The sequence below is a fragment of the Cucumis melo genome, chromosome 5 (genome assembly GCF_025177605.1).
Source record: "Cucumis melo cultivar AY chromosome 5, USDA_Cmelo_AY_1.0, whole genome shotgun sequence".
Classification (NCBI taxonomy): domain Eukaryota; kingdom Viridiplantae; phylum Streptophyta; class Magnoliopsida; order Cucurbitales; family Cucurbitaceae; genus Cucumis; species Cucumis melo.
The window spans coordinates 28,332,379-28,358,255 of NC_066861.1; the positions used below are offsets into that span (position 1 = coordinate 28,332,379).

General features: G+C 31.9%; 4 protein-coding genes and 1 pseudogene across 5 annotated transcripts; all 5 read right to left on the bottom strand.

Annotated features, from left to right (window-relative positions):
• Positions 1-2,277: 2,277 nt before the first annotated feature.
• Positions 2,278-5,395, bottom strand: LOC103496316 (probable prolyl 4-hydroxylase 3). Its single transcript, XM_017045879.2, has 6 exons — positions 5,320-5,395; positions 5,130-5,227; positions 4,345-4,442; positions 3,106-3,235; positions 2,835-3,022; positions 2,278-2,750 (listed from the first exon to the last, which is right to left on the bottom strand). Exons 2-6 carry the CDS (start codon positions 5,180-5,182, stop codon positions 2,680-2,682), a joined length of 540 nt encoding a protein of 179 aa, XP_016901368.2. The 5' UTR covers positions 5,183-5,227; positions 5,320-5,395; the 3' UTR covers positions 2,278-2,679.
• Positions 5,396-7,965: 2,570 nt separating this feature from the next.
• On the bottom strand, positions 7,966-9,041 carry LOC103499590 (probable prolyl 4-hydroxylase 10). The gene is made up of 5 exons (XM_008462615.2): positions 8,952-9,041; positions 8,776-8,873; positions 8,558-8,655; positions 8,312-8,444; positions 7,966-8,179 (listed from the first exon to the last, which is right to left on the bottom strand). Exons 1-5 carry the CDS (start codon positions 9,039-9,041, stop codon positions 7,966-7,968), a joined length of 633 nt encoding a protein of 210 aa, XP_008460837.2.
• A 1,767-nt stretch (positions 9,042-10,808) lies between these two features.
• On the bottom strand, positions 10,809-12,499 carry LOC103499597 (probable prolyl 4-hydroxylase 10; annotated as a pseudogene).
• Positions 12,500-13,080: 581 nt separating this feature from the next.
• On the bottom strand, positions 13,081-16,401 carry LOC103496346 (uncharacterized). The gene is made up of 7 exons (XM_008458177.3): positions 16,036-16,401; positions 15,820-15,929; positions 14,582-14,796; positions 14,410-14,492; positions 13,963-14,065; positions 13,687-13,829; positions 13,081-13,485 (listed from the first exon to the last, which is right to left on the bottom strand). Exons 1-7 carry the CDS (start codon positions 16,231-16,233, stop codon positions 13,387-13,389), a joined length of 951 nt encoding a protein of 316 aa, XP_008456399.2. The 5' UTR covers positions 16,234-16,401; the 3' UTR covers positions 13,081-13,386.
• Positions 16,402-18,866: 2,465 nt separating this feature from the next.
• On the bottom strand, positions 18,867-24,834 carry LOC103496356 (AT-hook motif nuclear-localized protein 14). 2 transcript variants are annotated; one of them, XM_008458196.3, is made up of 6 exons: positions 24,362-24,834; positions 23,087-23,139; positions 20,271-20,402; positions 19,861-20,013; positions 19,389-19,677; positions 18,867-19,290 (listed from the first exon to the last, which is right to left on the bottom strand). In XM_008458196.3, the coding sequence occupies exons 1-6, from the start codon at positions 24,765-24,767 to the stop codon at positions 19,235-19,237; spliced, it is 1,089 nt and encodes a 362-aa protein (XP_008456418.1). In that variant the 5' UTR covers positions 24,768-24,834; the 3' UTR covers positions 18,867-19,234. The 2 variants fall into 2 exon arrangements, with proteins under 2 accessions (XP_008456418.1, XP_008456410.1); XM_008458188.3 differs by having other exon boundaries at positions 23,087-23,145; positions 24,362-24,826.
• Positions 24,835-25,877: the final 1,043 nt, after the last annotated feature.

Consider the following 25,877-nt stretch of genomic DNA (forward strand, 5'->3'; position numbering starts at 1 on the left):
CATGATCAGGTCTCGAGTTGGGATAGGTTTCAAGATCGTTTGCTGGAATTGACCGATCTAATGTTGTTGAAGATATTCTTTTTTTAATTTCTATTGTGCATGTCCTAAGATTTTTCCTACTAGAGCTTGCAATAAGGTTGCTCAAATCCCTGCAACAAAGACCTTAGTTTTCAAGCCACTACCATAATAGTTTAAGCATCAAAGATTTTATCGCACACTTCTTTTTCTTCTTTATCTGACAGGTTTTCTTTCTTCTCCATATTAAAATTTATTGTTGAGAACACGTAAGGAAAGGTGAGTTTTTCTATACATATTTTGTTATCAACAACACTCATAAAATATTAATGAAAGTAAACAATTGAATAATGCGAGTGAGAAAAATATTTTCTTCCAACTTTTTATTTGATTAGTTAGCCCCCTAATTAGGCTATATAAATATTGCAATTAAATCCTCTATTTTTAGTAAATTGCAACAAAATCCTTAAAGAATCCAAATTATTACACTTACTACTCCAAAGTCTAAACTATAATGTTCTTTCAAGTTCGAATCAAACCCCTCAAACTCTTAACATTCTTACATATTCAACCCTAAGTTCACATTTTATTATTAATAAGAATAATATAATTCAAACCTAAATTCTTTTAAATATTGAAACATTTACTTATAAAATTTTCAAGGCTTTAATGAGTGATTGAACAAATTGAAAGTTTTGTTTCTTCGTAGCCAATATTTAAATACTTAATGTCGACAAAATCTTTTTTTTTTTTCTTTTAAATATTCACTAGACAAAAAGGATTAGTAGGTACATCTGAGACATCTCAACTAGGTTGACACTTCTTAAGCTGAACACACACCTCAAGATCAAAAGAGATTCATTTATACCAAAAAAGAGTACAAATATTAATAAATTGTTGATGTGAATAAATATAATTTTAAAAAAATTAAAAAAATACTAATAAAATTAAATTGGTAAATACACGTTTTAGGTAAATAAGTTAAACTTTGTATATTATTTATACTATGAAATTTTTTACAATTCACCTCACGTCAAGATCAAACCCATCGAAATGTAGATATATTTTACTGTATGATTTGATGGGCAGCAAAACCCTACAATTCAATATGGTAATTAATTTTCATCATTAAAAATATTTATATTATATTATAGTTGACATTTGTTTAGGCATGTTAATTAATATGTCAATCTTCAATTAGCACAACTTTAATTAAAAACTAACCTTATTATTATAATCACAAAGATAGTTTAGATATGATCCAATCAAAAAGGTAAAAACATGTTGGGTAAAAAGTATTAACAAACCCCTCTAATTTGTTTTTACAATAAAATATTAATGAAAAAGTATTACTAAATAACGTAATAGAACTATTGGGAAATTAATAAACTAATATGAAATAACAGATAATCAACTAAAGTAATATTAAATAATTTAATCATATTAAAGATGGATTTTATGTAGTAAAAATGAAATAAATATAATTAAACAGAAGGCCTATTTGTTAATAGTTTTGATTAGTTAATTAATTTAATACTAAAAAGTGGTTAATTAGTTTAAGAACTAAAATGTCCATTAACTAAAACAAAAACAAATTATTAATTGTTTATGTGTTAAGTCTTTTTAGTGTATTTTTAAAATTAGATATGACCTTTTTTCCTTTTTTCTTTTGTTTCTCTCCACCTTTCTCTTCTTTCCCCTTTCTTCTTCATTCTCTCTTCTTACATTTGCCACCATAAAGACATGTTTGAATCATATCATTTTTATTCACAAACTTTTCTTATTATTTATTTTTTTTTTATAAACAAAATGCTTAAATAATGATTGAAATACAATACTAATGAAACTCAGCATTTAATTTTCTTCCTATTTTTATATTGTTATAAATATTGAGCAGAAATTAAATTTAAATAAAAAGGCCCGACTTAATTTAACATATAAAAAATTTAGGAAAATGATTGTAAATTGCAAAATTAGTGAAAATATTTACAAAATAGAGTAATATTTTAAATTCTATCAGTGTATTGATAAAACATCGATAAAAGTCTTTTAATGGCTATCATTGATAGAATACTAATAGACACCGATAAAAGTTCATCAGTCTATTATTACTAGAATCTAAAACTTTGTTATATTTTGTAAATACTTTTTTTTTTATTTTGCTATATTTGAAAATGTCTTAAAAAAATTATCTAAGATGGAACGGTGTTATAAAAAAAGAAAAGGTACAAATAAAATTTAAGCTTGAAAGAAATCTTCTGCTTTAAAAAGATTAACTTTTTTTGCCAACATGAACTCAACTCAACTGGCATGTATCGGGTACAAGTGGTCTACGATTCAAATTTCCCCACCATACCTTTTATTACAACACCCTTTAGAAAAGAGAGAAAAAAAAAAGGAACTTTTTCTGTATTATATTAACAACTAAATATGTAAATTTTGAGAGAGTGGATAACAAATTAAGCTAAACAAAGTATAATGTTAAAAAAGAAAATCATCTGTGGTCTTCCAATTGTCTTCTTCCCCAACAAAGTGTGTTTTCATTACACTCTGCAATTTGTTTTTTAATTATTATATTTTTTAATGACTAAGCTGTTGGCCACCTTGTGAAATACAAATGATGTATACAGATTAATCTTTTAGAAGATGTAACTCACCTCAGGGTTAAATATATTTATTAACATGTATCCACTTTGTACATGACCATTTGTTCCCTCTAATGACAGGACAGGCACCTACATATCAATAAAAAAGAAAAGACGAATAAGATTATAATGCGTGAAAACAGTAAAATAGGAAGGAAAAAGAAAAGGACTAACCATGTAAACTTGTAGGGTCTAAGGTAGTATCGGGCTTCATGCTCCAGAACAATAAAGCATCTCCCATTTTTGGTTTTATAGAAAGTCCACTTTTACCACATTCAGACAGTTCATTCCACCATGGCACAGAGCTAAAGTTTCCTTTTGCAGCGGGGAACACCGTCTCGCCCCCCTCTTCAACATCCGACCTGCATTGGTATTGGTATCGATTCAGAGACAAACTAGAGAAGAGGGTAGATGAGTTTGAGAGATTGTCAAAGTAGAATCTTACAAATACATGAGGAGAGTGGCCATTCTTTGGCCTACACTTTTGAGGTTGTACTCATCAACAAAGAAATCATAATGAGCATCATACTTCTGCCCAACTGCATAATGGAGAATTTGAATGTCTTCTCCATGCTCTGTTTGGAATTGTGAATATCAGTACCAAAATGTATTTTTTTCTTTAACAGAAAAATCCTCTTTATTAATGATAATAAATGAGACAAGTCTCTCAGTTCCAAAATGTATTAAGACCAAGAATGACAGGGACATCAAAAAAGCCATCAACAAGCAAATGAATAGCCAAAGTGAGGTTAGTTCAATGATATTTGGCATGGTCTTTTTCCTTAGAAGTCAAGGTTTGGTCTCCCATCCCCACAAAGAAAACAAAATAAATAAAATAAAAACAATAATGAAATAAAGTAAATAAAAATAAAGAGAAATGAATGATGTTCGCCAAATCCCTGTGTGGTTTGGGCCTCAAAACTAGAATGGAGAACAAACCCACATTCTCCATGCTAATGAAGCAGATTTGAGAATAGACCAAATCCATGGCCAAATAAGAGAAATTTGTCCTTGGAGTTGAGAGAAAACTCTCTAGTCTATAAAACAAAGATCTAAAAATAAAAGTAAATAAATAAAGGGAAATCAATACAAACCTCAAAGGGCACAAATAAACTAATAATCAAACACTAACCAATCTAAATTTACAACTAAACCCAGATTAACTAAATTATAATAATTGTATATCATTTCAACTACACCATACACTCTGTATGCATGTTTCAAATTGCGAATATCAACATCAGTACCAAAACGTATTAAGACCAAAAATGCCAGTGACATCAACAAAACAACAAGCAGCAAATGAATAGCTCATTCACCAAAGCCCTTTTTGGTTAGGGCCAAAAGACAAGAATGGTGAACAAAATCCCACATGAAATTTAACGAATTTTTCGCCAATGTTTGGTTAGTCTAACAAAGGTTAGTTTGACAATTATGTTCAGGTTGCAACTCTATTTTGAAGAACTATTCAATATAACTACAGTTGAATGCATTGTAAAGATTGATATATTGAATGAAATCACTAACACAGACGAAATAAAACAACTAGCAAAAAACAGTGATTCGAACATGTTTTTCAAAAACTGTTTTGAAAAGTATTCCTAAATGAGCCCTTACATATAGGAACTATCACAAAATGCTTCAGAAATTAGCCATGGTGATATGAAAGTTTTGAATTATTTACCTATAGGAATGAATGTAAAATCTGCTATTCTTTTCTCTATGTTACTGATGATTTTGTCCTGCCCTCTATTCAGAAACATCCCAGAACTGGTTCGCACACTGTGGACGTGACATTGTACAGCAAAAAGTTGTAAGTTTATACCCTTCTATTATGCTTCATACATAACCATTCTATTGTGATCAGTTCAGGTTGGACTTTTACCGAACTGATTTTTCAAGAACCGAACCGACCAATCTACCCATCTCACTTAAACCAATCAAACCAAAGGGAACAACAAAAGTGTATTCATACTATCTTCGCTCCTACACAGTATAATTCAAATAGTTAAATTACTGATCGACCCAAAAGCTTAGTCCAGGAGAAAGGGTTAGCTTTTCAATTTTGTGGCGGGAACAAATGACACTACAAAGATCGGAGACCTCCTACTTAATACTGTATTAAATTAAAAATCAACTTAAAAGGTTAAGCTAGTAGGTTACAGTAAAATAGTATATTAAACTATTTTTTTTTATCCTTTTTGCTTGCACCATTAGACGCAGCCACGTTTGGGATTAGTCTCTCAGTTCCTTTGGCTTTTAAGTTCTAAATGAGAAACGACTATATAGATAAACCATCTTTAAAATATGAGTTTAGTTCAAATTTACTCTCTTTGAGATTACTTTTTCTTACACTTTAAATGTGTCAAAGTGTAAGCCCCACCAGAGTTAGTTCATAGTCAATAATTGACATTGACAAGTTCTGTTTCTGTTAGTAACAGGACAGCAAAGAAAATAACAAATATATACCTGCTATCCACACTCTTGCCAGTTTCGCTATCAACCACAGTTGATTTCTCCATGTGAGGTTTTGCAAGACTAATCAAGTACAAGCATTCTTCCTTGGACTGTCCAACACCATTCCAATATCAGCCAACCATTTTAACAAAACAAATTTTCCTTTCTTTTTCCAAAAAAAACCACAATTCTAGAAACTTACTAAGAAATTATGATAAACAAAAGCTCTAGGCTCCCAAGAAATGAACTCAACCCACTGATCCCCTCTCTTCCCCAACCCATCACTACAACAACAACAATATTCCCAAAATAGAAATCAAAATCAGTTGATTCATGTAACAAACAAGCTTAAAGAATCATACCCATTGCTTTACCGGATTACCTTAAAAATGCTGTATGCCGGACGGACGAGAGACGGTGGTGAGAAGTTTCAGGAGGAGAGAAGAACCAAAGAGCACTAAGCATGAAAAACCCAAGTGCCAAAACGAGGGCCATGATCATCTTCGAAAGCTGGAATGTGGACCATTTCTTACCCTGTAACTTGATGTATTTCCCTATAGATACTGCCATTGACAGAATGAAAAGGCTACAAAAGAATCAAAACAACAAGGCGATTCTGAAACACGGCTGGTGGAGTTGAAAGGAAAATGAATATATAGTAAGTGGCAGTGGGGTCTGGGAAAATGAATATATAGTAAGTGGGGTCTGGGAAAATTAGCCATTGAAGAAAGTGGGGGAGAAATTTTGGTAGGTGACTGAAGGATTGGATTTGTGTTCGCCCACAGTCTATGATATATTTTGATTTTCTCTATGCGTTTTGCTTTAAAGCTATTTCTTTCTTATTTTTCTTGACGCAGAGAGGAGGAGGAGACTAATTTTGAAATTTATTTAATTTCAAAGTGTAATGCAATTTACACACATATACATTCAAATGAGATATATACTATCCATCCACCTCGGTATCCATTTCGTTTTTAGTTTTTTATTTCAGAAACAAAATATATTCTCTTATTCAAGTTCAACTATTGAATTCTTAATCAAGTTTTAAAAACAAAAACAACTTCGTAAAAGCACCCGTAAAAAGTAGGTAATAAACAAAGAAAATTAGAGATAAATAGTGTGTTTTATAAAATTAAATTTGAAAGCAAATTGTTTACAAAATGGGGTTTTGGTATCCTTCCAAAAGTTTGTAAATCTTTAACCTTTAAAAAATATAATGTTACAAAACTGTTTTGAATATATATCATTAGATTTTCAAAATCTTATCCGAACTTATTTTGTTGATTGAATTTTATGTATTATATAATCCACCATAGTGTAAATTTATTTCACCACTTGGATTCCCCTTTGACACTTAGAGCTAGTCCAAAGATAGATGGGGCTCGATTGGATTATCCATTGACTCATGATCAAATCTCGAGTTGGAATAGGTTTCAAGATTGTTTATTGGAATCGACCGATTTAATATTGTCGAAGATATTCTTTTTCTCATATCCATGTGCATGTCCTAAGATTTTTCTAATAAAATCGTGCAATAGGGTTGCTCATATCCTTGGTTTTCAAGCCACTACTTTTACTATAGTAGATACTATTTGAAAATTATAAATCGTAAAGACAAATTTTACTTTCCTCAAAACAATAGATAAATAAAATTAGATAGATTAATTATTGTATAAAAGAAATTTAGAAAATAAGTATAATCAATTTGACGGGAGATAATATTTTTTTCAAACTATGAAACTAAATTGAAACTAAGCAAAATATAAAGAAAATTAAAAGCATATCTACGAAGGGACCATGCACATCACTCATTTTGACAATAATTAATAATTTTTTTTGTTTGCATATTGTGAATATGACAAATATGACACTAATTAATTATATTAGACTATCAAATGGACTATTGAAGGATAATCCGCTTTTAAATTTACTATTTTTACAATTAAAATATATAGTAACGTCCTTGTTATTGGCATTTTCAAGTTTTATTCTAATAAATACCTAAACTTTTAATTGATATCGAAAACCTCAAACGATATAAAAAAAAAAGCTTAAAAGATGTAATGGATTAATAATTTTACCCCTATATAAAAGTTTTGATCTTCATTATCAGTTAATTATGTTTGTGTTGGTGCAATATAAAGTACACACAAAAGCAACGACTTTTCCAATAACATAATTTTGTATTTGCAAATGAAGAACTAATTACTTCTCACAACTAAAATAGGTTAAGAAGAAGGAGCTAATATTCATGATCATCAACAACTAATCAAATATCATAAAATTAACCTATGAACTCATCTAAAAGGTCAAAGTTTTCGACTACCTAAACTAAAAATAAGCAATCATATTATATTAAAAAGAAATATAGTAACAAAAATGAGTCTCCTTAATTTCCATCATGCATCTACTTTACCAATAGATCATGTACTTCTCTATATCTATTAGCCCTGCAATTCCAAAATAATCCCTCTTAAAATCACATCAGATATATCACACAAAATACAATTTATAACTATATATACATATAACTTACTTGAGTTAAATCTTTAACATGCATCAGCTTTACACCTACCCATTTGTCCCCCTCTATAACTGGAGAAGAACCTATATATATCACCAATATATATATATATATATATATATATATATCAGATATCAGAAGTTGTGGTGAACAACGTACACTCAAAAATGAATAATCGACAAAACAATAAACAAAAGCTAATTTGTGTTCTTTTAGCAAAAAGAACCATGCAAAGATAGATTTTAGATTCATAATTCCTTCCATACCTTATGACAATATTAGATGGAAATATATATAAAAGATTTTGGTGATAAGTAAAGATTACTAACCATGCAAACTTGTAGGATCTAATGTACTATCAGGCTTCAGGCTCCAAAACAATAAAGCATCTCCCATCTTTGGTTTTACCGAGAGTCCTTCTCCACCATATTCAGGCAGTTTCTTCCACCATCGTCGTGAAGAGCTGGCGCATTGTTTCGAAACCGGGCATTTTTTCGCAGCCGGGAACACCGTCGCACCCCCTTCTTTGACATCTGACCTGCATTCGTATCAGTACCAAAGGAAACTGAAACGAGTTTAATGTGTTACCATTCAAGCTCAATCCAAACATGAAAGATTGTTACGATACTATGCATAGTTTCAATCCCACGTGGGGTGAGTGGAATCTTACAGATACATGACGAGGGTGGCAATTCTTTGGCCCAATGTTTTAAAGTTGAATGACTCAGGACGAGAGTAATCATAGTGAGGATCAAACTTCTGCCCAACTTCATAATGTAGAATACTCAATCCTTCTCCATTTTCTGTTTGAAAATTGTGAATATGATCAGTACTAAAATGTATGTTTGGGTTGACATTAATTAAATGTAAATTCTTCTCCATTTAGAATTTTTTTTTTTTTTTTTTTTTTAATTACCTACGGGAATGAATGTAAATTCTGCTATTCTTTTCTCTATTCTACGGACGAGTTGGTTCTGCCCTTTAACCAGAAACCTACCTGTACTGGTGCGATGGCTGTGATCATGAACACATGAGATGATTGAATATTAACAAATTATAAATAATATATATTAATGAAAGCTAAACAATTTTTACAAAATAAGGAAGTGATGAGAAAAACAAATGTAGATCGACCTGCTCACTAAACCTTTCCAACTTTTTTGGTCACTCACAAGTGATCTCTTCATGCGAGGCTTTGCAAGATTAATCAACTGCGAGCATTCTTTCTCCGACTGCACTTTTAACACACAATTAAAAACTAAAAATCAAAATGGGTTACTAAACGGGTGTTAATTAATTATATTAATTACCAAGAAATTATGGTAAATGAAAGCTCTAGGCTCCCAAGAAATGCACTCAACCCATGAATCCTTTCCCTTCGTGCTGCTCCTCAACCTCATCCCACCACTGATACAACAACACAAAATTAAACCAAATCAAAATTACAGCTGATGATGATGATGATGATGATGAACATTTGAATAATGTCACGTACGAAAAAAAGACTGACTACGTACATTGGAGATATGAAAGGAATAGAAAATGATAACTCCGGTTTACAAACGTTGCTCTAATTATATGATATATTGATAATGAAATATAATTAGGAGAGGTGATTTAATTAGATTATAATGAAGATTATGTTTTGGATTTATCTTAATCCACGTTGAATTGGTTGAGTTTTATTGAATCATTAAATACTTAAATGATCAAATTTAATTATCAAACAAAATTGATGGTATTGGTAGGATCTTGAAAAGGCCTTTTTTTTTTTTTTTTATAATCTTTGGTATATTTCAAAACCCCAATTGGATTAAAATCCCACATAAATCTATGGATGGAACTATATATATCGCAAATTTCCAAAATAAGATCTTGCTTTGTCCAAAAGATTATTGGTAGAATTGATGGGATTGGATCTGTTAAAATCACTTTTATAAAATCATTCAGTTTACACTTATTTAGTTCATGAAATATAACAGACGTTAGTGCATGAATTTTGATTGACAATGTAATTAATTAATCGATGTATTTTGAAATTTAATACACTCTAAATTGTGGAACTAAATCCTTACTATTATATAAAGGTTTTGGAAGGAAAGAGGTTTTGATCAACCCAATATTAACTTACCAATAATAGTGACTTTATTGAAGTTTAAAATTGAAATTTACCCTAAAAACTATTTTAAATATATTTTAAAACTTCAACAATCTCAAAGGTAAGGCTTTAGAATTTGAATGAAAAAAATGATAGGTTTGGGAAATAGTAATATCTTGCAATATTTCAAATATGACCCAACAGAATATTTGAGTGAATAATATAGATTAGATTCTTGTTTTTTTTTTTTTTCCTTTTATTTATTTTTCAAAGGAAAAGAAAAAAAGGAAATATGGTTTTTTAGATTTACATTTTAACATTATATTTGGGAGGTGGTTAAGTGTTTTTAGAATTTCCTTTTTTGATAAAAATACTCATAAATATTTCCAACCCAAGGGATAATTTATATAAAGGTTTTATCAAATTATTGAGACCATATTTGCCATGATTCAAAAATAAATCAAAATCAATCACACACATATATATAGTAACTAATAAAAGACTTCACCTAAAGAAGAAAAAAAGTTGATTTATGGATCAAAACATTAGAAGTTTGAATCCTTTAAACTAAAAATAGAAAAAGAAAATTCTACATTGAAATCATATATCTTCTCCACTGATAGATGTGGAAGTGAGTCTCTTCTCATCTTGATGTCCTCCGACTTAACTCCTGAAATATGATAAAATAAAAAAAATATTTACATATCTATACTAAGTTTAAATTTGAAAAACTAATAAATATATTATTAAAATCAAAATCATATACTTAAAGAAATAGTTTGATTTTATTTCTTAGTTGTTATTTTTTTAAAAAAAAAAAGTGTCACACACCAACGTCAAAATATTTATATGAGACTACATGCATCAATATTTCTTAAACTTAGATTGAGTTACAAAATTGACCTATTATTTAAACTCGGAAACGAAAAAAGATAACGTATATTCCTTACCTTTTAGTACTATAACTTTAACATGCATATATACAATTTAAATATTTATTGCATGATTTAAGTTCTAGAAATATAGACGATCTAAATACAATTATAGAGGAAGAATTATATAACTTACCTCAGTTAAATTTTGTATCCAAAGTACGCATGAGCTTTACACATGCCCATTTGTCCCCTCTTATAACGGGGTTGGAACCTATACATCACAAGAACATATTGAAAATATGTAATGAAACAATATTTGAGAATAGAAACAAAATCATTATTGTATTTGAAACTCTTTTAACTTTGGTTAATAAAACAGGATGGAAATATATATATGATTTTGGTGGGGGTAAACATATCACACTAACCATGCAAAGTTGTATGATCCAATGTACCATCAGGTTTCATGCTCCAAAACAATAATGCATCTCCCATCTTTGGTTTTATAGAGAGTCCATCTTTACCATATATAGGCAATTTCTTCCACCATCGCGCAGAGCTGGCGCATTTGTTTGCAGCAGGGAACACCGTCTCGCCCCCTTCTTCGACATCCGACCTGCATTTGTATTGATCACAAAATCCAGCTAGAGAGGGGCAAATGAGTTTGAGTGATTGTTAATGCAGAATATCTTACAGATACATGAGGAAGGTGACTATTGTTTGGCCCCGTTCTTTTATGGTGCACTCATCTTTAGCGTAATCATAGTGAGCATCAAACTTCTGCCCAACTTCATAATGCAGAATATACAAGCTTCCTCCTTTCTCTGTTTGAAATTGTGAATATCAGTACTAAAATGTATTAAAACCAAGAATGTGGAAAACAGACCCACAACATGAGATTTTAGGTAATTCTTCATTATGAACCTCATGACCTGTCATTTGCCCTACAAATTAAGTCCTAACTTGGTGGTGGCCGCCCTTTTGAAAGAATCACACGAGTCCTACGTTACAATAGTCTAACCATACCAAGGTTAGACTAAGGATTATGTTATGTCACGGACTCTATTTTGAAGGACTATTCCTCTTTAAACTACATTTGAATGCCTTGTAAAGATTGATAAGATTGAATTCACCGAAACCACTCGAACAAGTATTTTAAAAAAAAAGTGATATTCATAGTATTCCCAAACAAGCCCAGACAAACAGGGAATAGTTACAAAAGGCTTTAGAAATTAGACATGGTAATATATAATTAGTTTAAGAACATCTCTTTTACCTATAGGAATGAAATGTAAACTCTGCTATTCTTTTCTCTATTCTGCGGGTGAGTCTGTCATGCCTTGTATTCAGAATCATCGTTGTACTAGTGCGAGAGCTGTATAAACATGGGATTGTATGAACAAATAACTTCACAAACAGTTTATAAAATAACCAAGTGACATAAAAATCTAGACCTGTTCTCTATATTCTTGCGAAGTTTGGTATCAAATAAAACTGATCTCCTCATATGAGGTTTTGCAAGTTTAATCAACTTCAAGCATTCTTTCTCTGACTGTTTAACAAAGCATATCCAAACATATTGTTAAGAAATCAACAATGAAGCAAATACAAAAACGTATATAGTATATACTAAAAGTCTAAAACATTCCAACACATAATTTTGTAAAGAGATGCTGAGATTGTAAGAAGTTACCAAGAAATTGTGGCAAATGAAAGCTCTAGGCTCCCAAGAAACGAACTCAATCCACGGACTCCTTCCATTATTCTTCCTCGTCCCATCATTTGAACAACAAAAAATTACCAAAAACAAAGCCAAAATCAAAATCAAAATCAAAATCAGAGTTGATGATACACATCCCACAAGTATTGAATCCAGAGAACGCATTTGAATTTGAATAATAATGTAGAAGTTTGAGTTTTTAGGTTGTGAGAAAATGAGAATGAGGAAGGATTGCCGCTTTAATTCATATATTTTTATATGAAGAGTCAGTTTGGGATTGCGTTTGTTGAGTAAAAATTGATTACGGAAGAATCTTAACCATATTAATTATACCATAAATCTAATTAATTTATTAACTTAATTGGGGAAAACTAATTAATGTATATGTTTGAGTTTAAATATATGGGTTTGGTTTAACAATTTTGTAACTATTTAATCAAATTGTTTGAGCACTTAAAAAAGATAAAGGATCATTGTTATATAAAATTATTAATTAAAAAATGTAAATCTTATAATCTTATAATAGTAGATGCATTGAAAGCAATAGTTGGTTATTATTGACGAGCTGGTTTTCTGGCATTGCTCAACTTTAATGCCTTGGATATGTTAAGGTGTAGCAATGCATTACATGTGATCGTAATAAAAGAATTAAACAAAGATCTTTTTAACTCGGTTGAGGATTCAAACCTCTAACCTTTGGTCGAAAATATATAATCTAAGATTTTCATCGCATTACTTGGAGCAAACACGAACAGAACTTTCACTACCAATGCCAATTGTAACACTTCCAATTTTCTAACATAACCCAGGGAACATCATTAAACTCCTCTAATTATAAGAGAGAGAGAAAAGTCCTCAAAGTTCATCCAAATTCAAGATGAATCGAAGTTCTTTGTTCATTTTCTTGTACAACCAAAGTTTTGAAGTAGATCTGGCCCCCACAGTACGCTCATGACACACCCTGAAGAGTTACTAATCCATCCTCTTCAACCTTTTAAGGAAAATTTATAATCCAAATGCCAAATGTTGCTCTGTGTCTCTTGTTTGATTCATTAGACAGGCTTCTGGAATTTTCCATGAACCCACACCCTCTCCATTGTCTTTCCATTTCGGCGATTTGAGGACTTCACACAACAATATTCCAGCTCGAGCTGCAATGACAATCATGCTTTAATGTTAGTTGGGGCGGTATCGGTTATTTTCTCAACTAAATATAAACTTAATAAGGCCGACATCATCAGCGTTATGAGCAGATGGGATATGAACCATAATAGAATTGTCATTTCATTTATGCTTTGGTTTAAATCTTATTTCATCCCTAAATTTTTTACTTTTCAAAACAGAATAAGTACCTCAACAAAGCCTGCATTGGCAAAAAGATCTCTCAAGGTATTTAAGCAGAAGAAATAAGAACGTGTTCCATCTAATCTGACATACTCCCTGAATCCAACTCTTTGATCTTGCGCAAATCGAAGCATTGTCATATCATATAGACCTGCATTCCATTAAACCGAACATCAAATTAAACATGTTACATGTGCCTGGAAATTAAAACTTGGAAAAAGGAAATATACTTAGGATTTAAAGCAAACTAATACATCACCATTGGTCTGATCATAATCGATTACCATAATCCCGAAATAAGAGCAGGCCTCCAGGCTTCAAAACCATAAAGCATTCTCTGATTGATGCTGGCATCCTCTGGAGAGGCACTGCTGATAATGTAAATATCTGAAATAGCCAAAGAACGTTGTAACTGTCATTACCAAGATTCAAGAAAACGTTAAAACTGAAAAAAGTTTGTCAGTGCTATGCTACACAATATGTTATTGGTTTTTCCCTTAGTGATGTTGGTCAAAAGAGTTGGAATCTAGTTCAATATCAAAACAATAGGTGCAGGACATGTAGGATTTTAGAAAGCACACCATCACCCATTCATGCCTTAGAGCCTTTTAGCTTTTCTGTTTGTTACTTCTTTTTTTGTAAATATAAAATGTTCCACAATTAGGAATCAAAATTCAAAGCCTTTGATAAATTTAAAAATTATATTAATATGCTAAAAGAGGTATACGAACCAAAGTAATAAAATCAACCCCACCAATGCAACATCCACGTTCTTCTAATGCAAGTGAACCAGTGGCCGGAGATCCATCATTCTCTGAAAACATAGAGAAAGGGAATAAGGGTGTAAAGAAAAGCAATAATCTTGCATGTTAATGAGTCTAAAGAGATATATAAAATAACAACCTGGAGTAGTAAAACCACGCTGCTGTTGGAAAGTGTTTCCACGGCATGAATTGCAGGCCAACCATGTTGGAAACTTACTAATGGAAAAGTCACAATAGAATGGACGGAATCGATCTTTTAGAGATGCAAAGCCAGCATCATTTAAAATGCCTTTAGCTCTCTCAAGAGTTTCCGTGCTACAATCACAAGCATAGATGATGATGTTCTCGTTCCCACTACAAAGAAAGTAATCAAGGATAACGAATAGCTGACAATAAGATCTACCACTCAAAGGCATATTTAATTGTTCAAATTTCTTCTATCTTGACCATACAAATGCATTACAATTATTGGGATGTCCATAAAACATCGCGAAGGCTGTGTTCTATTCCATATACTTTCTCCACACAAGACGCATTCATAACACCCAATAAAGTTTCATGAAGGAATATCTATGATTCAACTCTTGAACAGAGTTAGAAAAATGTATAGAATACACATCATTTCCATGGGCTAGACCCTTAGTACATGGCTCAACCTCGGCACTGCTATCATCGTTATTTTCTATAAGCTATAACTTGTTTAATGAAATAGATTAATATCGATCTAAATGAGAATTTTGGACTTTTAATGAAATATGAAGAGTATGTGGCAATATACGGATATGAGCATATATATCCTACCGATAATACAAAGGAGAACCTGCCTAGAGTAGGGCGGATCATCCAGAATCAAAATCTCAAAAGGAAGTGAAGGATCAATTATTTCTTATAATGTGGTACGTCTCACTTCTAACTCATTGAAAATGGAAGATGTCTAAAACAAGCTATTGAACTTGACATAATGAAATCAAGAAGAACGGATATGGATTATGTTCGGCTTCCCCTTGTAAAGATGTTCATTTCACCCCTGAATGAAAGCTAACCTAAACAACAATAACATAGAAACATAGAAACATAGGTGAAATTTAAAAGAGCAAGATAGAAAATGTGGAAGCTTTAAGAGCCCATTCAATAACATTTGTCTTTTTATTCTTCTGTTCTAAAAGTCTCCTCCAGCTGACACTGATTTTTCTCTACTTCCGAATTAATTTCAACGATAAGATTTTTGAATAAAATCTCATATAAGCAAGCACAATGCAAACACAAACAGTATTTATCAATTAAATTTCTAAAAATAAAAATAAAACAAAACAAACAAAATTGATGAACATGACTAAGAAATCAAGCAGAGGAAAAGTTGAATACGTTGGAGGTTACCGCAAGATTGGAATAACGGTGCTTCCATTACCACAACCCACCTCCAAAACTTTACAATACTTCTTACAAGAAACTAGTTCAGGAAATTCCTTCAACAAATACCGCCTTTCCTGAACCCAAATATGAAACACTCAAATCACAACCAAACTAAGAGAAACAGCAAAAGTTAGGTTGCTATGAATACAAAAACGTTCAAATACTAAACGGAATCAAAACCTTGAAGAATTTTCCGGAGGAATGACGGAGGTGAAAGCGACTCCATGCGTTTGAATCGGCTTCTGGAGAAACTGACGGAATGGAATTGGAGGGCTCAAATGGAAGCAAATGGTATTGCAAATTCGGGTCGTTCTCGACCCGAATTCGAAGATCATCCCATTGGAAGTCTTTGGAGAAATATTCGGCTGCTTCCCCCATTCAATTCTTCAAAATTGAAGCGTCTAGATCAAGCAATTCTCCAAGAAAAGTGCAAAGAAGAAAGAAAATCCATCAAATTCTAAAGGATTGAAATTTGCATAATGCTCCAATTTGTTATACTCATTTCTCTTCTTCTTTACTTTTTAGCTAAATAGGTTATTGGTCATTTATTTTTTTATTTATCTTTTTTCTTAAATTATAAGTTTAATAGTTTATATATATTTTATGGTATTTATAAATATTTTTAATAATTTTATATTATAGAATCCATTTTTTTCAAAATTAAGTATTAATTAAAATTAAAATTAAAGTTTTAAACTTTTAACCTTTCAAAATTTTATGTTAGGAGATGTTTGAATTTAATGTGCGTCAAACACCCTAAAGCCCTATTCAACTGGAAATTTTAAAATATAAGAATTGTATTATAACGGAAGGTTTACTATATAATGGAATTATAAACTTTTCATTCTTATTTATCAGAAAGTTTTCGAAAAGTCATTTAACATGAGATTGTTCAAGTTAAATATGATTAATTTTTTAGGCACCGAAAGAAGGTGTACTGACACACAGGTAATAACTTTAATTTTTTTTTCATGTATACTCTCTCAAATGTTAATGTTGATTTATTTGTGTCTCATCTAACTAAATATACATAAATTTAAAATTTAGGGACTAAATCTATAATTTAATCTAAAATTTATTTAACAAATAAGATCGACTCACTTACGTTCACTCATTTAAATTTATAATCCCTTTTCTTTCCAAATCAATCTAAAATTTTAAATTGGATTAGTCATGCGTAAATTTAAGACCATGGTAGAAAATTAGACCAAGTAAAGGACCTAACCTTGACCCAAGTCCTATTGTTTGATCCAAAAGACAATCCAAACATATCCAAGACCCACCAAACTCTATAAGTAAAAGGTTTTACCCCATTTCTATGAGATTGAAAAAACTGAAAATTGAACCTCTAAAGTGTTGAAGATCTAAAGATCGTACTATATTGAAGATTAAAGGCCTATAAGACAAATACTTCTTTTCGACCTTCAAAAAACATCATTTACTAGAGATTATATTGACTATATTGAAATCAAAATAAATTCAATGTTTGTATTACATATTAAATTTCTTTCAAAACTACGTCAAAGAGCTATAATAACGTGTTCTTATGATAATTGAACTAGAGTCTTAACTAATCTATCTCCTTAGCACGTAAACCCAATGACTCAATAACTAGTCAATTGATAGAGTTGATTTGTCTCATGCTTATGAAAAGTATTTGACAAATCCTTGAAGAATTTAATACAAAGTGGACCTCCTTGACATTTTTTGAAAAACATGAACATGTTAAACACAAAATCAAAAAGAAATCTAAGAACCAAATCAGACGATTTAATTTTGTATCTAATATCAATCAATTTTGAACTTTTCAGTAAAAAAACTTATTAAACATAATTCAAATGTCTATTGAATTAAACTTTAAAGTTGATAGACCTATTAGACATGTCAAACGTTTAAGAGTCGAAAAATAATCAAAACTTGTAATTCAACTGTAAGAAAACCAAAATTTACAACCGAATTTCTTCCATTTCTTGTGCAACCCATGTTGCACCCAATTAACATTCGACACATGTCAACTTTTCTTAGGAATAAGATGAAACATATACTTTTGCCTTTTACAAAAAGGATTTGCAGAAAAAGTCCATAGGACATAAATTTAAGTGCAAAAGTTGGATACACTTGGGAGAGATATATGGGATTTGCTCCCACAAAAGGGATATTCACCATTTTCAAAGTACCTTTTACTTTTTAAGAGTAATCCTTAGAATGGGTTAATTATAAAAAGGCTTGATGCAAAGGCTGAGCAAGTCAATGAGTTTTGCCATGTAAAAAGGGGCAAAAAGGGCAGGCTCACACAAAAGAAAACTTTTCACCTTTAAACCTATCTCTTAAAAGAAGTTAGATTTTCCTTTTAGCAAAAACTAGAAACAAGAATGATACAATTCAATAATAACCAATTAAAGTGGCTCAAAGTTCAAACCATGTATGATAGTGATATGAAAAGCAAAAGGGGTGAGTTTGACACGTACTTATTGCAAATTATGAAATGGCTTGGTTTCTAATTGGAGGAAGAAAGTGTTGGGATTTTTCCTTTTCATTGGATTACTGTCATCCTCCAATGAAACATGAAAGATTCTCATCTCATCAAATCATTAGTCGCCTCATTTATTGTTTATGATAAAAGTAGTTTTATGTAAACCCCGTCAAGAACGTTGAACTCAAAAGATATTTACACAACCTATATAACATCATAAGAACTCCTAAAAACTTTTCAATCACATTCATGAGAGCTCCAACTTACTGTGTTGTGCTAAGAGAACATGGCAACCAAGTTTAGTGGATAAAAGGAAACTTATAGGAGCGTTTGAAACAAACAATGAAACATAAGGATTTAATAAAACATAAAGTTGATGCCCTTGGACCAATGTTCGAACAAGGGGTGGAGTCCCAGCGATTTATAGCATAAAGTCTGGAGTAAATTGTGTATAAAGTATTTCCTTTCACATCTAGTAACCAAAAATTTTATGAATTAATCAAAGGGGCATTGTTCATCACTAGAAGATTACTGCAAGGAATTCTAAATCACCAGAGAGGTGCCTGTTTATATAATCAAATTGGAAATTGCAAACTGTAACAACTACAGCAAACTCGTTCATCTAAAGGAAAAACAGGAGAATTAGAATTAGACAGAGACTTAACAGCAAATACACCATGAAAGGTGGATGGATGGGTAAAAACTTGGGAAAGGAGACAAAATAAAAATGCAAGAAGAGCATAGAAACTTCTAAAGAGTTTGTTATCACCTTTACAGTATGGTGCATACTACAACCGGAATTAGCTAACAAGGAGTGAAGAGAAGATTACTGCCATTGCAACTGTTGATATTGTACATTTATCTACGATAAACTTTGCAGTCCTGTTCCGTCTCATATGTTAGTGCTCAATCGGGAATCTGATCATAATCTCCATTTTCGGGAGAATGATGGCTTGTTCTTCCTACAAAAGAAAAGTTCCCAATATCATAATATCATTAGTTCAGAAAAAGTAAAAGATGAAAGGAGAGTTTGTGTGCCTTTTTTATACTAAAATCATACCTGACAAATCATAAGCAGCGTTTGTGGCATCCAGACCTGTCCTCCAATCCGTTGATCGTGGTGATGTCAGATTCACTCCCCGAGGCTGAAGCAAAAAATGACTCTCCCCAAGACCTTGATGTTCATCATTTCCCCTTATTTGATTACCTCCAGAGTCAATGTTGGAGCCATAGCGTAGATTTGACATCGACGTCCCACCAATAGGTGAGGGCAACTTGCCAGCAGATCCATCACCTTTACCACCACCAAATTCCTTCTTTGGGTCGATTACAAAGGTTCCAACAATAACCTGATGTGGACAGATCGGTATGAGAATGAACTAAACAAAAGAATAATATATGTAAAAGAACTCTTCAAGCCTACTAACTTAACAAAGTTACATGAATGCAAAAAAACATTCGAGCATTAACGGAAATCTCCCACTCCCAATACAGTGGACAACTGGACTTATTCAGTCTGTCTATTACCGTACCTGCACGGGTCCAGCGGCCTTCAATGGTCCACCAACTCCCCCTCCTATGATATGCCCTTCAGCACTTGATAGACATACACTAAGACCACCAGTCTTTCCTCCAAGGTCAGTTCGTACATAAGATCCGCATAATGAAACAATCTCAAAACGTCCCTAAGTACCATTACATAGCAAATAGTTAATATTATAATGCATAATTTATGAAAAGCAAATATGTGGTAAAAAGAAACACAGATGACCATCAAAATGAGTAGCTAGTTATCCCTTGTCATTTTCTTCAACGGCCCATAAAATATGTCAAGCTTTCAACAAATTTATCCAGGATTGCTACAACGTATCATTTTCATTTTCTTTTCTTCCGCACACTGAGAAGGAAGAGAAGCAATATCAAATGAGGAAAACGAAAATACCTCATATGCAATATTGCCTCCTGATGCGGCGGGCTGACGGAGAGATGCATTGGAGATCGAACCAGATGCAGAAAGGATACAAATTTCCCGCTTACATTGTTGCATAAACTGCATAATTTTCTGGCCCACATCCTATTCAATATGATCGTAGTGTGTGTTATGAGGGTAAAGAGGCCAAGGGATACCACCATAGCTCATCAAGCATATAATATAGAGTATACATGAGCCATTATTAAATGAAAATTGACAAGTAAACCTGTAAGAAGCAGAAATCAATAATGTGATTTTTTTTTGTACACAATGTCACAGACGGCAATGGAAGACGAAAGAAAAAAAATTCTTTTATATCTGCCAATTAAATACACAAGGTTTGCTATGACTACAAGAATAACTAGATGACAAGAATTCCCAAAGGGCATCCTTGCTATTCATTTTTACTTCTTGAAACAAGATATACTTCTAGCTGTTATGTAACCAACAATATTTTTCCATTGAGCACCACCCAAAGATCTATTAGATTAGTTCTCCCTTTGCAATGTTTTCTGGTGCGGCCTGAATTCTGAAGAAATAGTACTTTTAATGATATGGAGAAATGGGATACACTAAAATTTGAACACTTAGTTCAAGACTTCTCTCAAAGCCCTTCTGCAATATTTCTACTTCTCCGACTTAGACAACATGGAAAGTTTATTTCTTTCCATGATAATCTCCTCGATTCGGGTGGGTTTCTTATCCTCCTTCAGATTTTAGATTGCTTAATGCTTGGCAGCATAAGCTTAGAAGATGATAAGATCATTAGAGGCTTAGAGCCAGATTGTTAAACAATGGCTTAACAAGAAAAAAAAATGCCTCCAACCTATTAAGTAAAATCAGACCCTTGAATCACTCGAGTAGAGAACCTTGATCCAGGGCCAAAGACTCTTCATCTCTCTACCATTAAGGTTTCCAATGAAATTAACCCACCAGATCATCACAGCTCCACTTCCCTAAAACCCAAATCAGCAATTCTGAACGCTCATCTCCTTGTTATTGGAGAAAAACTTATGGAAAAGGAACAAGGAAAGACGGAGGAAAAAAGAGAGTATATCTTTTAAGGGTTTTCTCAACCTGAATGCAGTTATCTATATAAAGAAGCAAACAACTATTTGACAACTACGATCAAGTTTAAAGTTACAGCATAAGAAAAGAAAATATACAGATAAATAATTAAATAAAACCAGAAGACTTGATTTATAATTTGATTTTTATCCTTTTTATTTTAATGCAGACTTTCAAGTCTCACTGTTATTCTGTCAGAAAACTAAAAACTACCAAAGTGGAGTTGCAGACTATCTCTCTTATTCAGATATGTGAATCATTTATTTCTGCCAAAAACATCTCACATGTGATACGCATAACTTACGAATATTCAAGAACAAAAGTTCAAAATTTCCTTTGTGTATGCATAGGAGCACACATACTCATGTGCCAGTACGTGAGAGGAGTAGTAAGAACACATCCTCATCTTCAAGACGTCCTCAATTTTTTTCATCTCCATCCACTATTTATAGGGATTATCAACGTTAAGATTCTAATTGTGTATTTTCTTGTTTAAATTTCTTTTTTGCTGCAGTACAAGACCTTTTAACTGAGACTTGGTAAAAAAGAGAGAAGAATTTTTTTATAATGTACCCAAATAATTATTTTTCAATTCCCCAATATTCCAAATTATCACGTCTATAAAGAATCCAACTAGGTATTATTTTCTTATCACTTTATGTAATTCCCTGACAAGTTAAAAGAATTACCTGCACCAAGAGTATATATTACTTTTCTTATTTTTCTGCACTCCAGAACTCCACAACCATATTATGTTCTATGTATTCAATACTAAGACCAACTCCACTGCACTGCTAAGATGAGAAAACTCTTCTTTTTTTTCTGTCAATACCAAAGTCTTGACGAAGAAAAACAAAAAAATCAAAGCTTGACAATGAATCTCGTGGATTTAAATCCAAGTGCATTACCCTTGGATAGGAAGTATAATATTAATAATAGTAAATAGCTATCTCTAATCAATAGTCCGATTCCCCTAACAGTTTAGAAGGCTGAGTCCTTGATGGCTTACTTTTAATAGAGTTTACTTTTGGTTTTTTGGGGGATGGAATACTTTTCATGAATCAAATCACAAATGCCCCCAAAACAAGACAAAAGAAATAAGAGGAAGAGTGAAACAGAGTGAGAAACAAAAAACCATCTCCAAAATCGCTACAAGTGAACATTATGACCCATCAGAATCTCTTAAGGCACACACTGTACTTTTAAATTAAAAGCAGTAAACATCAAAGCCTTCAAATAACATCAAAAACATAAAAAGTAGAAACAATATGTCTATTATTTATCAATACATAAACTATATCAAAAGGCAAGAGACAGGAAATCAAAACGAGAAACTATCAACTTTAAAAAAATGTTTGAAAGAAATCTGCACCCACATACAAAATAAAATCCAACCGAAAATAGCATCCAAGATCATACAAACTTTCGTGAGATCCTTAATAATATTCGTATCCTATTGCGGTACGATTACCATCATACTAGATATATCAATGCCAGGACAGCATAGGTTAAGCCCCATATTCTTACATAAATATAAGGAAATTGTAACTTAGTTTGTATTTCTTTGTTGCTACCATCTCAAATGCATTAAATATGTGACCCACAATTTCTATCCATATCATTGTATGTGTATGTGCAAAAGCTTGCACATGACATGCACATCCAAATACATGAATATAAATGGAATCAAATCTTCGACAGCTATGGAGAAGCATTACCTCACCAGCTGCAACATTAATAACATGCGGGGCAAAACCTTGGCCTGCATTACCTACATCTCCAGTGAGAAGAACAAAGTCCAAGTACATAAGCACATAGACATAGTCATGAGTGAAATAAAAACAAAAAGTAAATGAAACTCAAACATTTTAATATATATATATATTCCTGATAAAACCCCAAATAAGCAATTTCCATGTCTGGAAATATGTTATTATAGAACATGAAAACATTAACATGCATACAAATTAAAGATTCTCTTTGCATCTCTTATTTGAAAAAAAAAAAAAAAAATCCAACTGTTCCTCTGGCCTTGTAGGTTTGAGTATTTGCATTCTTTTCTTTCTTCCCTTTTCTTCTTTATCTTTAGAAGGTGGGCAGAGTAACAAAAAGTTTCAAGTGGTAAACCCACAATCACATCAGCCTCACAAACACCCCCTAAAGTAAATTCACCGTCCTCCCAAAATATCAATTTTCAAGACAGCTTTCCAATTTGAAACAATTTCCCAAAATGGATAGCTACTAAAACCTTTGTCTAAAGTAATCCAACGTGAATAATTAAACAAATGAAAATTGTTCCTTATTTTCAGCATAAACAAAATTTGTTTCTTATAAACATCATGGTGCAAGTGCAACAGAATTAGTGATCAATAAAGTTTGATTATCTACAAAAACAAGAAGCAAAACCAAGCAATATATCAGCCATGAATTCAAATCATTCTAGAATTATGAACCTCTACCCAAATGACTGCATTACTATAAAAAACCACTGCAACCTAATTTCAATACAATTTTCCGTTAGTTAAACAATGTATGTGTGGGGGTAAAAATCCGAACTTCCCATAATATAATGTTTAAATCAATCGAGTTAATGTTTGTTGCCAAATTCAGATACATTTTCCACAAGTTCCAAGTAGTTTCCAAAAACTATCATAAACCAAAAGTTTTCACTAACCAAATTATAATACAGATTGAGAAAAGTCGCTAAAGGACTACAAGAGGAATAGACAGGGCTTTTGAGAGTAGGGTTTAAAACAAAAACAAAGAAAGAAATTCCAAAAACGTAAACGAGGGAGAAACCAAAACCATGATAAACACCGAAATTGAAAATTCAATTCCACAACCCACAAATCAAAAAAAAAAAAAAAAAAGAACAACGAATTCCAAATTCCAAAACCCCAGAAAAATCCACAAAATTCCCAACAAGGGCAAAAAAAAAACAAACAAACAAATTCCACAAATAAACATGAAAAAAAAAAAAAACAAAAACCCACCAAGTGCAGCCAACTGAGATTTCTTAGAAGGCGTTGAGAAGGAAGAAGAAGCGGAAACGGCATTAAGAGAAGAAGAAGAAGCGAGTTCCTTCTTAGCCTTAGAAGACGAAGAGTGAGAGGAGGCCGTAGCAGCTTTCTTAGCCGCTAAAGCTTCCTCCGGCGTTCCATACTTCCTCGGCCGACCTCTCTTCCTACGTGCGGGTTCAAGGGGAGAAGAAGAAACAGCGGCGGAAGGGACGGAGTGAGGGTATACAACATGAGGTCCGGCGTCGGAGGAGGCGGCGGCGGCGGAAAGGTGGTGGGTGGGTGGAAGAAGGCCATTGGTCGGCGATGTGGTGGTGGGAGTTTGATGGTGGTGTTGATGGTGGTGGAAGTAGGAGCTGAGCTGGTTTTCATTGGGTTCCATTTTTTGAGATGAGAGAGAGAAAGAAAGAAAGAGAGAGAGAGAGAGAGAGAGAGAGAGAGAGAGAGAGAGAGCGTGTGTTTTGGAAATTAAAATTATTAAATATTTTTTCCCTTTTTTCAAAATTAAAAAATATCAATTCCCCCTTTTTTTCCCTTTTTTTTATTTCTTTTTCTTAATTCTACTAATTATCCATATCTCTCATAAATAAATAAATAAATAAATAAAATTTTGACTCTTTTTTTCTTCTCTCACTTAAATCTCATTTTTTTATACAATTGATTTCTTAGATTATATTTTTTTTTTTATCATTACTATAATGTTGTTTAATAATTCAGTCATTTTTTATTCTTCTAGACGGTTTGTGATTTTAAATTCTTGCCTTCTATGTTCTAATAATCTAATATTCTAAAACATAAATAAAAACAAAACCTTATGAATTTTCTTTGTCACCCTAATTAGGAATGTTGTTGAAATTCTTTTCTTCAAGAGTTTTAGTAACCGAAATAATATTTTTTAAAACCTTAATTAAGATTAAATTCAAACTTTAATTTCATATATACTAAATTGAAACTGATTAAATTGATAAAAATGAATGAATCAGGTGTCTTGGTTATTGTAAAAATCAATTTATTAATTTCAATATGTACTGTTAATATAATGAATTTTAACATTTAACATATAAGTAAGTTCATGTAATAGAGAAATAATAATTTAGTTTTGTCCTTAATACATGCACCATCTCCTCTTCTTCTTCTTCTTCTTCTTTAATTGGATGGATTAAAATTTTCAATTAAGCTTTAATTACGAGTGAATGGAGATTTAATAAGTGTTCTAGGATAAGATAAGTCAATATTCGAACGAATAAGTGTTTTCTTTTTCATCAAACTTTGAGTTAGATGTAAGTTTTAGAGTCATGGAATTTTTGTCGTCAACTACTTTATATTTATAATAGATGTCTAATGATCATAATTCAATTCAATTCAATTATTAGTGATAATTATTAGCGATGTGCAAGAGTGATACTATTTGTGGACATAAATACAATTTGTCAAACAAGTACCTAAGTTACAACTACCAAATGAATCGATAAACAACAACGTTTAGGTCATC